Source organism: Cervus elaphus, chromosome 5, assembly GCF_910594005.1.
Source record: "Cervus elaphus chromosome 5, mCerEla1.1, whole genome shotgun sequence".
NCBI lineage: Eukaryota > Metazoa > Chordata > Mammalia > Artiodactyla > Cervidae > Cervus > Cervus elaphus.
This window is the reverse complement of record NC_057819.1, coordinates 42178891-42191133: the sequence shown is the minus strand read 5'-3', so window position 1 is coordinate 42191133 and position 12243 is coordinate 42178891. Positions and strand designations below refer to the sequence as shown.

The following is a 12243-nucleotide window of genomic DNA, read 5'->3' as shown; positions in this document are numbered from 1 at the left end:
TAGTAACAGTCTGTTCCATTCACACTGAGCTTCCTTTCAGGTTTCTAAATTTATTATCCCTTCTTATTTCCTGGCCTTCACACATGGATTTGATTGTAACACTCTTCGTTACCCCGCTTTTGTCCATCTAACTTCTATTTATCTTTCATATATCAGCTTAAAAACCTACTTCCTCTGAGAGACAGCTCTAATCCCCTAATCCTCCATATGTGTTCCCATAGCACTGTGAACTTTTTATAGCATTTACTACCTATAGCATAAACCTCATAGCTTCTCAGAGTTTCTGGTTGTTCCTAAGCTTCACTGTGGCGGGAACTGGATCTTGTTCTTCCTCGTCTCCATAGCACCTAGCAAAGACACTCACTTCAGTATTAGTAGACTTTATAGTTCTGTCGATCTTATCCTAAGATCAGCATTTAAAATTATATGTTGTGAGGAAAAGTCACACAGTTCTTTGAAACTCTGAGTTCATTCTTCAAATAAAATAAGCTTTCTGTGGATGATTTCTATAAATCAAGCTCAGTAGCACATTGGCTTTTGTAGCAGTAGTCTCCTCAGTTTATCACACCACTTGATGGCTACTTTAAATGTAATCACCGAATTATGTAATTAGTTGTGATATGAGAGTAAGTGGCGAAAACTTTGAAAAAGTGAGATGTAGGATATTAGAAATGTTCTGATTGAATGGACTAATTAACTGATTCTGTGGAATTAACTAAAATTTACCTGGGCTAAAAATCACCTTCTGTGTGCCAGGCACTGTTCTAAGCTTTGTGGATGTAGTTTCTCTTTTAAAGCTTTCATTCCAGGATAGGGAAAGAAATAAGAAGGTAAACTAACAAGTAAACAAAATGATTCTTTGTATTTTAAATTGCATGAAAAAAATAAATGCAGTGTGATAGATGATAACTCAGGTTGGAAGCTGCAAGGGCTGGACTGTTTCTTAAAAAGTAGTCAAAAAAGGTGATATTTAAGCTGAGGCTCAAATGAGAGAAAGAAATCAACTATATGAAAAAGCCAGGGAAATAGTCCAGGCAGATGGTAATTAGGAGAATAGTAAGTACAAAGGTTCAGTGTTAGGGAACAGCCCCGTGTTAAATACAGTGAGTGAGGAGAGAGAATGCTGTCAAGGTGAGGAACTAGCCAAGGATCAGACCTTACAAATCTTGCAGGCTATAAGTCAGCTGCTTTTACTCAGTTTAAGCAAGATATTTAAGTAGGACTATTTTAAGTTAAAGTCCAAAGTGCAGCAGTAGGAAATCATTGGAGAATTTTAGTCATTTCTAGGTCTTGAAAAGGCCTGTCTAGCTATTACATGGAAAATAAACTACAGAAGGGGCAAAGAGAGTCAGGGAAACCAGATATTAGATTGTGACAGTATTCTAGGCAATAGATGACAGTGGCTTAGTACAGAGCACGGTGGGTGGAGATGGAGAGAAATGGGCAGTTATGAAATATTTTAAGGAGGCATAAGGTTAACCTTCTGGCTCAGCTGGTAAAGAATCCGCCTGCAATGCAGGAGACCTGGGTTTGATCCTTGGGTTGGGAAAATCCTCTGGAGAAGGGAAAGACTACAGACTCCAGTATTCTGGCCTGGAGAATTCCATGCACTGTATAGTCCATGGGGTTGCAAAGAGTTGGACACGACTGAGCAACTTTCACTTTTGCAGGGTAAACCTTACAATAAGTCAAACATAGGGGATGAGAAAATGGAAGGAATCAAAGATGATGCTGAAGCTTTAACCTGAGCATCTGGGTAGACAGTGATGATGTCCTTCGAGGCAGGGAGGAAGCTTGGGAAGGTACAGATAAGAAGTGGTTGCCATTTTGGACAGGTTGCTTTGAGGTGCTGATTCGTATTCCTCTAGGCTCATGTTGTTGTTCAGTTGCTCAGTTGTGTCCAACTCTTAACGACCACATGGAATGCAGCACACCAGGCCTCCCTGTCCATCACCAACTCCCGGAGCTTGCCAAACTCATGTCCTAGTCAATGCTTAGTCAATGATGCCATCCAACCATCTCATCCTCTGTTGTCCACTTCTCCTCCTGCCTTCAGTCTTTCCCAGCATCAGGGATTCCAATGAACCAGCCAAAGTATTAGAGCTTCAGCATCAGTCCTTCCAAAATGTCAGGGTTAATTTCCTTTAGGATTGACTGATTAGATCTCCTTGCTGTCCAAGGGATTCTCAAGCGTCTTCTCCAACACCACAGTTTGAAAGCATCAATTCTTCAGCACTCAGCCGTTCTATATATTCCAATTCGGACATATGTGCATGACTACCGGAAAGACCATAGCTTTGACTATACAGACTTTTGTCGGCAAAGTAATGTCTCTGCTTTTTAACATGCTGTCTAGATTGGTCATGACTTTTCTTCCAAGGAGCAACCATCTTTTAATTTCATGGCTGCAGTCACCATCCACAGTGATTTTGGAGCCCAGGGAAATAAAGTCTCTCACTGTTTCCATTTTTTCCCCGTTTGTTTGCCATGAAGTGATGGGACCAAATGCCATGATCTTGGTTTTTTCAGTGTTAAGTTTTAAGCCAGCTCTTTCACTCTCCTCTTTCACCTTCATCAAGAGGCTCCTTAGTTCCTCTTCACTTCCTCCCATAAGGGTGGTGGTATCTGCATATCTGAGGTTATTAATATTTCTCCCAGCAATCTTGATTCTAGCTTGAGCTTCATCCAGCCCAGCATTTCACATGATGTACTCTGCAAGTAAGTTAAATAAGCAGGGTGACAATATACAGTCTTGACGTATTCCTTTCCCAATTTTGAACCAATCCATTTTTCCATGTTCATTTCTCACTGTTGCTTTTTGACCTGCAAACAGGTTTCTCAGGAGGCAGGTAAGGTGGTCTGATATTCCCATCTCTTTCAGAATTTTCCAGTTTGTTGTGATCCACACAGTCAAAGGCTTTAGCATAGTCACTGAAGCAGAAGTAGATGTTTTTGAAACTGTGCATTCAGATGGAGTTTATCTTCCCTTTTCTCCTTGGCCTTTCACTTCTCTTTTCTCAGCCATTTGTAAGGCCACCTCAGACAACCATCTCACCTTTTAGCATTTCTTTTTCTTGGGGATGGTTTTGGTTACAAAGCTCCATCCATAGTTCTCTCAGGCACTCTCTTTACCAGATCTGATCCCCTGAATCTATTTCTCACTTCCACTGTATAAATAAGGGAGTCGATTTAGGTCATGCCTTCATGGCCTAGTGTTTTTCACTATTTTCTTCAATTTAAGTCTGAGTTTTGCAAGAAGAAGCTCCTAATATGAGCCACGGTCAGCTCCTGGTCTTGTTTTTACTGACTCTACAGAGCTTCTCCTGGTTCAGCTGCAAAGAATATAATCAGTCTGATTTCAGTACTGACCATCTGGTGATGTCCACGTGTAGAGTCATCTCTTGTGTTGTTGGAAGAGGGTGTTTGCTATGACCGGTGTGTTCTCTTGGCAAAACTCTGTTAGCCTTTGCCTTGCTTCATTTTGTATCCCAAGGCCAAACTTGCCTGTTACTCCAGGTATCTCTTGACTTCCTACTTTTGCATTCTAGTCCCCTCTAATGAAAAGGACATCTTTTTTTGGTGTTAGTTCTAGAAAGTCTTGTAGGTTTTCATAGAACCATTCAACTTCAGCTTCTTCAGCATCAGTGATTGGGGCATAGACTTGAATTACTATGATATTGAATGGTTTGCCTTGGAAACGAACCAAGATCATTGTGTAGTTTTGGAGATTGCACCCAAGTACTGTATTTTGGACTCTTTTGTTGACCGTGAGGGCTTCTGCATTTCTTATCAGGGATTCTTGCCCAGAGTAGTAGATATAATGGTCATCTGAGGTAAATTCACCCATTCCAGTCCATTTTAGTTCACTGATTCCTAAAATGTGGATGTTCACTCTTGCCATCTCTTATTTGACCACTTACAGTTTACCTTAATTCATGGACCTAACAGTCCAGGTTCCTATGCAATATTGTTCTTCATAGCATAGGACTTTATTTTCACCACCAGACATGTCCACAACTGGGAGTCATTTCTGCTTTGGCCCTGCCTCTTCTTTCCTTCTAGTGCTGTTTCTCCACTCCTCTCCAGTAGCATATTGGACAGGGTCATGGCCTAAATGAGATCACTTAGGAGGATCTAAGTGCAGATTGGGAAAGAAGGAAGCTGGACTTTGACCAACAGTGCCCTGATATTGCTAAAGCTGGCCTGCAAACCTGTGGTGTTTTTAGTTAACTAAATGAGATTTGAAACCTGTTTTCATATTCAGGTCTTTTGAGGTCACAGTTTTTGCAGTTACCATTTTGCTGCATACTTGGGATTAAATTTTTTTCACTTCGCCTATAGATCTTGATATTATGTTATGCCACAGACGTACTTCAATAATACCTCTTGTAAATGATTGGGCTTAAGGTAAGAGGCAATGTGATTTAGTTGAGAGAACATTTTGATAAAAAGATTGAGTATGAAACTCATTTTTTCTGTCAGTCACTGCCTGACCTTAGGAACATTAACTTTTCTGAGTCTTAATTTCTTTATCTATAAGATGAGAATAACTACTACTTTGCAGCATTGAAGTTATAATAGAAGTGAAAGTCACTCAGTCATGTCCGACCCCATGGACTATACGGTGCATTGAATTCTCCAGGTCAGAATACTGGAGTGGGTAGCCTTTCCCTTCTCCATGGGATCTTCCCAACCCAGGGATCAAACCCAGGTCTCCCGCATTGCAGGCAGATTCTTTACCAACTGAGCCACAAAGGAAGCCCAAGGTTATAAAAAGGTGCAGTGGAAAACCCTCCTGGCTGATGTCCACTTAATCGTGGGCATCATCAACCAGTGAAGTTTCTGTATAAAGCGTGCTGACCAATGCCCAAGGCCTTCTGCATGCTCTTGTCTAATCAACTTAGATACTCTAGTGTTGTCTGACACTGTTGGTATCAGTGTGATTGTTCCCAAACCAGGTTATGCCAGTTTCAGAAATACATAATTAATTAAACCAGTGATATGTGAGTAGAAAGGAAAAGTTATTGTTTCTTTTTAAATGGAATTGTATACTTTGGAGAATATGCTGTTGAATTAAGTCTAGATAAGCAACTATAAAATAGGGTGAATACTGTAAAAATCTAGAATAATTCTGTATTTGGATTGTTTGCCAAGTGCCTTTAAATTCTTGTACCACCATAATGAAACCAAAAGTAGAAATAATTAGATGATATCATTATGGATGTGGCTTGTGTAAGAAAGTCATTCAACATTAAAACACTCCAATCACTGTGCTCATAATTTAAAAGGAAAAAAATTCTTTTAGAATTTTGTATATTCCAGGCAAAAAGCTCAGCCAAAATCCTTATCCTTCCTTAGCCCTCAGACCTCTTAAAAATCGGAGGAAGACTCTGGATCTTCTTCCCAGACGGGATAAATGTGAAGATCTGGGGTATAGTTCAGGGTGTTTGTGAACCTCCCCAAAAAGCCTCGCCGTGGGCCAGAGGAAGGGCCCTGGCCTCGGGTGCTCACTCTTCACCCACTTCTGTCTCCAGTTGAAGAACCGGATGACTTCCCAGTGTTGATTCTAATATTTTCTTAGTAGATGCAGCATTCATTTCTTTGTTTATAAATCATTTTGTGAAATTTTATCTGCACAGAAGGTAGTAATTCAGTTACCTTTTACAACTAGTTTTTCAGTTATGTTTTGTAGGCATAACTAGGATTTTCTCTCACATGCACATGAATGTGAGCTGAAAATTATTCAGGACACCAGTGGACTAAGCAGTTCCCATTGGGGTTATAAAGAATGCCTATTTCTTCTGTAGTTAGAGGAAATCGGTAGGAGATAATTTTACCTTAAACCTTGTAACATGTTATATACTGTGCCAGAAACTAGAGAGAACTTGGGTACAGTTTCATTTAAATTCTGTGGCTAGGATAAAGTGCTCTTTCGCTGCCATGATGTCACACAGAAACTGGAAATGCCATCTATCTCCGTACCTCCTGACCGGCTGCGCTTAAATCATCCCCGATAGAGATGGACATTTCTGTTTTTAAAGATTTCCAGTGAAGAGATTATATAGCTTTACTTGGCAAGTGTTTGAAGTGTAATACCACCGTGAAACTTTCTGGAAAGCTTTATTTTATGTGTATCCTAAATCACTAATGATGTAGGGAATTCTCAATTATGTTCCCTAATGAAGAGACATTTTCTCATAGATAATAGAGAGTCAGATCATCCTCCTGGGTCTTTCCTTTATCCCTGCAGTGAAATATCCTGACAGAGAAATAAGGAGTTGCAATGTACTGACAGGCAGGCTCTAGGAAGGTCTCAAGGGACAGAGCTGGTGAAATCACTTTTCTCCCCAACCTTTAATACCTTCTAAACTTTCATTCAGGAGTGAAACTTAAAGGAAGTGCTTAACTAAAAAATTACCTTTTCTTGGGTTCTTCAAGTCCTTTGGAGAAAGTAGCAGACTATAAGTACATTTTTTTAAATCTTTATCTAAAATACATTTTCTAACTGCTAAATTCCCTATGAAAATTTAGCCATAAATCTGCAAATATTTATTAAATTCCTATGTGTAAAGTCCTTTGGCACATACGGTAGAAACTAAAAACGATCCCCTTTTTAAAATTTCCATTATTATTGGGGGCACGTGTGTGTGTATACTTGTATGCATATATACACATATATAAACCACCCATTAGAATTACAATACACAATTGCTAAATGTCTTCTACATAAAATAAGTATTAACACACTGACGTGAGAAGAGAACCATCTGGATTAAAGTGAACCAGGAAGGATACATGGAAAGAAGTGGGGCAAGGGTGGAATCTTAAAGAGTAGGCAGGATTTTCATGGGAAATCTGCAAAAGAGGATACAGAAAATGACATGAACATGAGCTTAGAGATGGCACATATGTGTTTTGTTGGCGAGACAGTGAGAACTGATTGAAGTGGAAGGTTCCTATTGAAGAGAAGATTGGAAAGATAAATTCCACAAAGTTCTGGAAGAATCTGAATGCCCGTTTCAGGAATTTGCACTGTTTTGTCCAGTAGCAGAGAACCACTGAAAGTTACTGCTCGAGGAAGCCAATTATTAAAGTCATGCTTTAGAAGGAGAAATACCCAGTGGTGGGTGCATTAGGGAAAAGTACACTGTTAATTGAGCACCTCTGTATGCACTGATGGATGCCTTGCATACAGTTTTTCACCTGATACTGAGAAGCCCAAGCGGTTGGCAGCTGCAGTAAATCTAAAAATTAAGTTATAAGATAATTGTGATGGTCACACTGAATAGAAATGAACAATAGATGCAAGAAATACTGCACAGGAGAATCTGCTGGGGGCGAACTAGATGTTGCATTCAAGAGAAAGCAAGAAGTAGTATCAGCTTTACAGGTTTTAACCCAGGCAGTGATGTAGTCAGTGTAAAGACTGAGTAGGAAGATGAGAAGTAGGTTGTGTCTCAGCAGTGAGAGAGAAAGAACGTAGATTGGCAGCATAGTGCAAAAAGTTTGATGTTAGTCATGTTAAATTTGAGTATAGGACTGAAGCTTTGGGAAGAAATCAGAAGTAAAAATATAATTTGTCAGGTTTCCAGAGAAGTATCTATACTCCTTAAAATACCCAGTACACACACAAACATTCTCTTTTACTTAGCCATCTAACCAACATTCAGCCGTGGCCTGCCGTGGTGCACAGTACAGGGGAGAGGCTAAGAGCACAGACTGGAACCAAAGGGCCTGGTTTTCCGATCCTGACTCTCAGCTGACTAGCTCTGTGACTCCAGGCAAGTTACTTAACTTGATTTATAAATGCCTCTGCTTCTAAATTGTCTTGTGTGTAAAAATGGGGATCTCACAGGGTTATTATGAAAGCTAAAGAAGTTTATATAAAGCACTTAGAGTTCAGTTCAGTCACTCAGTCGTGTCCGACTCTTTGCGACCCCATGGGCTGCAGCACGCCAGGCCTCCCTGTCCCTTACCAACTCCTGGAGTTTACAAAACTCATGTCCATTGAGTCAGTGATGCCATCCAACCATCTCATCCTCTGTTGTCCCCTTCTCCTCCCGCCTTCAATCTTTCCCAGCATCAGGGTCTTTTAAAATAAGTCAGTCCTTTGCATCAGGTGACCAAAGTATTGGAGTTTCAGTTTCAACATCAGTCCTTCCAATGAATATTCAGGACCGATTTCCTTTAGGATGGACTGGTTGGATCTCCTTGCAGTCCAAGGGACTCTCAAGAGTCTTCTCCAACACCACAGTTCAAAAGCATCAGTTCTTCAGAACTCAGCTTTCTGTATAATCCAACTCTCACATCCATACATGACTACTGGAAGAACCATAGCCTTGACTAGATGGACCTTTGTTGGCAAAGTAACGTCTCTGCTTTTTAATATGCTGTCTAGGTTGGTCATAACTTTTCTTCCAAGGAGTAAACGTCTTTTACTTTCGTGGCTACAGTCACTATCTTCAGTGATTTTCGAGCCCAGAAAAATAGTCTGCCACTGTTTCCACTGTTTCCCCATCTGTTTGCCATGAAGTGATGGGACCGGATGCCATGATCTTCATTTTCTGAATGTTGAGCTTTAAGCCAACTTTTTTACTCTCCTCTTTCACTTTCATCAAGAGACTCTATAGTTCTTCTTCACTTTCTGCCATAAGTGTGGTGTCACCTGCATATCTGAGGTTATTGATATTTCTCCCGGCAATCTTGATTCCAGCTTGTGCTTCATCCAGCACTGCGTTTCTCATGATGTACTCTGCATGTAAGTTAAATAAGCAGAGTGACAATATACAGCCTTGACATAGTCCTTTCCCAATTTGGAACCAGTTGTTGATCCATGTCCGGTTCTAACTCTTGCTTCCTGACCTGCATACAGATTTCTCAAGAGGCAGGTCAGGTGGTCTGGTATTCGCATCTCTTTCAGAATTTTCCACAGTTTGTTGTGATGCACACAGTCAAAGGCTTTGGCATAGTCAATAAAGCAGAAATAGATGTTTTGCCTGGAACTCTCTTGCTTTTTCAGTGATCCAGCAGATGTTGGCAATTTGATCTCTGGTTCCTCTGCCTTTTCTAAATCCAGCTTAAACATTTGGAGGTTCAAAGTTCACGTATTGTTGAAGCCTGGCTTGGAGAATTTTCAGCATTACTTTACTAGCGTGTGAGATGAGTGCAATTGTGTGGTGGTTTGAGCTCCTTTGGCATTGCCTTTCTTTGGGACTGGAATGGAAACTGATGTTTTTGGTTTAGAGTAGTGCTGTGCTAAGTCACTCAGTCATGTCTGACTCTGTGACCCATGGACTGTAGCCTGCCAGGCTCCTCAATCCATTGGATTCTCCAGGCAAGAATACTGGAGTGCGTTGTCATGCCCTCCTACAGGGGATCTTCACAACCCAGGGATCAAACCCATGTCTATTATATCTCCTGCATTGGCAGGTGGGTTTTTTTACCACTAGCACCACCACACAGGGTAGGCACTAGGGGAGTGTTTGCTATTATTACTGCCATTACCATCATCTCCACTTTCTTGGTGGAGAGCAGTGTTGCTTACTGTCCAGTGGAGGTGACTGCTTGATACACAATAGAATAGATATTTACACAGATGAAAAGTAACTTAAAGTTAGTGATTTGTTCAAGATGGAGGGAATATATGTGTATCCATGGCTGATTCATGTTGTTATATGGCAGAAACTAACCCAACATTGTAAAGCAGTTATCCTCTGATTAAAAATAAATGCATTTTTTAAAAAGTTAATAATTTGTATCATTGGGATCCTAAATTTCATGGGAAATTATTACTATCTAATAGTAATTATTAGAAATTATTTGTATTATTCAAATACATTGTCACAGGTAAGCAAATAGCATAGGTATCAAATTATGCCATAGGTGTTGTCCGAAAAGGTATTGTATAAACTGAGTGTTGGCCAACTTTATAAGTATGATCCCTGGCCATTGTATCGTCTTCCTCTCCATAGGACTCAGAGGTTATTTCTCATTAGCACTAATGTGCATACCTTTTAACTACATTCAGCCCAGAAGGCTGGCCACATTAGTCATTTTCCTTTTCTTTGTTATGGTGAGGAGTAATAGTAATTTAACCCATGCCTCTTACATCTAACCTGCATTGGCAGGTGAGTTCTTCACTACTAGTGCCACCTGGGAAGCCCTTAAGCTACACAAGATACTTTTAAGCACAACAGTTTATCCTACCTTATTGTCACATGCGTGCATGCATGCTCAGTCATATCCGACTCTTTGTGACCCCGTGGACTGTAGCCCGCCAGGCTCCTCTGTCTGTGGAAATTCCCAGGCAAGAGTCCTGGAGCAGGCTGCCCTTTCCTCTTTCAGGGGATCTTCCTGAGCCAGGGATCAAACCAGCGTCTCCTCTGTCTCCTGCCTTGGCGGGTGGATTCTTTACCACAAGCACCACCTGGTATTGTTACCACAAAAATTAGCTAAGGTGACACACCTGAGTTTGTCTGTCATGCTCTCAGTCACCAGTACTCAGGCTCCTTGTTGTTGGTGACCTGACCTGTACTGATGAAGCCGCTGAGTAGGAATAAGCCATTTCCCATTCGTCTGTAAGTTCTGTTATGGCACCATCCATGTGTTTACTACCACATGCTTGCACTTGGCCATAAAGAGTGTTCAGCAGATACTTGTGAAATTGATTTGTGGACATTTTTTGTTCTATGTATTTATAACAAATAGCTTGCTGATTTTAACAACTATCCATTCAAATATAGGACACTTGCAGGACATACTAGGTTTTTAGGCTCACTTTGAAAAAAAAATCAAAGCTGATAACTGGAAGTGTTAATCTACTGATTTACTTTAGAAGCAGAAGTAAGGTCAGAGGATAAAAACCAGTCCTGGATGAACTATTTTAATACTCAGAGATTAATTTGATCTCGTAAAAGTTATTTTAAAGTCTCAATTGTATCTGCTTCTAACCTGGGACTCTTGAGATTATCTTTGGCTAAAGGCAATACAATGCTTATATGTTGAACAGCAACCAAAAAAGATGACACTTATGTGCATAATTCTATCTAATAAAGCATAAAGGATATGAATGCATAAGATAAAGCAAATAACAACCAAAACTTATATTTTACTACTGAACATACTACACTGAAATGGTGTTTGGAGTGATTAACATTACCTTAAATTTCCAAGAATTGAGCCTCTCTAACAAGTGCTATATATGAACATTAAAAACAACAAATACTGTATGTTTAATATGAATAAACTTTTATTTTAATGCCAGGTAATATCTCAAGATAGTGATATTAAGGATACTTTGGCACTTTTGAAATATGTGAGGGGAGGTTTGGTTTTTTTATTGTGGTAAAATATACCTAATTTAAAATGGACAATTTTAACCTTTATTTAAATTGTAAAATTTGCCGTCTCACCTGTTCTAAGTGCACAGTTCAGTGGTGTTAAGTGTATTCTTGCTGTTGTGCTACCACTCTCCGGAATATCTGTGTATTTCACAAAGAAATGAGTCATTCCAGATATAGCCTATTAGTGAAACTTTTATTTTGCACACAAAATATTTTTTGTTCAGAACATGAACATGTACCTCACTAGTAAATATTCTATTTCATTAGGTTTTTGAACAGTTATATTAATGGTTTTTTCTTCTTTTCTTTTTCCTCTCTCTTGATTAATAGGAGTGAGCTGAGTCGACAGAAACTTCATACCCAAGAGCTGCTTTCTCAGCTGGAAATGGCAAATGAAAAGGTAGTTGAGGTAAGATAATGACTCTCCTGGGAAGTGCATGTTATAGAATCTTACCTGAGCCAAGTCCAAATTAATTCTCTACTTGGAAATGACCATGAGGATGTGAGTATTTCTTGCAGAAATCATACATAACACTAAAAGTCCACACATAATATAATGTGAATAAAAGCTTTGGAAGTCAGTGATTCATCATATTTAAATGACAAAGACAGAGCTCCTATTTCAATTTCACCAGCATAGCTTGTGCTGTTTCAGAAGTGTTAGGATCCTCTTTATTTCTGTGCATGTCTAAGCTTTCTGTTTTTTTAACCCAATTCCTCTAATTTTGTTTTAATCCATCAGAAAAGACATATAGGAAATACTTTTGCCTACTGGAATATATGAAAGCATTCCTTTACATTAATGCTTTAGAACTAAAGTTAACAAGGGTTTATCATTGTTTTCTTGGAAGAAAACGGGTTAAACAATTTCTGGATTATGATTAGAACTATCTAGAACTCT

General features: G+C 39.5%; 1 protein-coding gene across 3 annotated transcripts in view; it reads left to right on the top strand.

Moving 5' to 3' along the window:
* Positions 1-12243, top strand: part of SCLT1 (sodium channel and clathrin linker 1) — a 223066-nt gene that overhangs the window by 203770 nt on the left and 7053 nt on the right. For all 3 annotated transcript variants that reach the window (XM_043902420.1, XM_043902419.1, XM_043902418.1), the window contains one exon: positions 11673-11751. In XM_043902420.1, coding sequence (XP_043758355.1) covers positions 11673-11751 — 79 coding nt within the window. The remainder of the gene's footprint in view (positions 1-11672; positions 11752-12243) is intronic.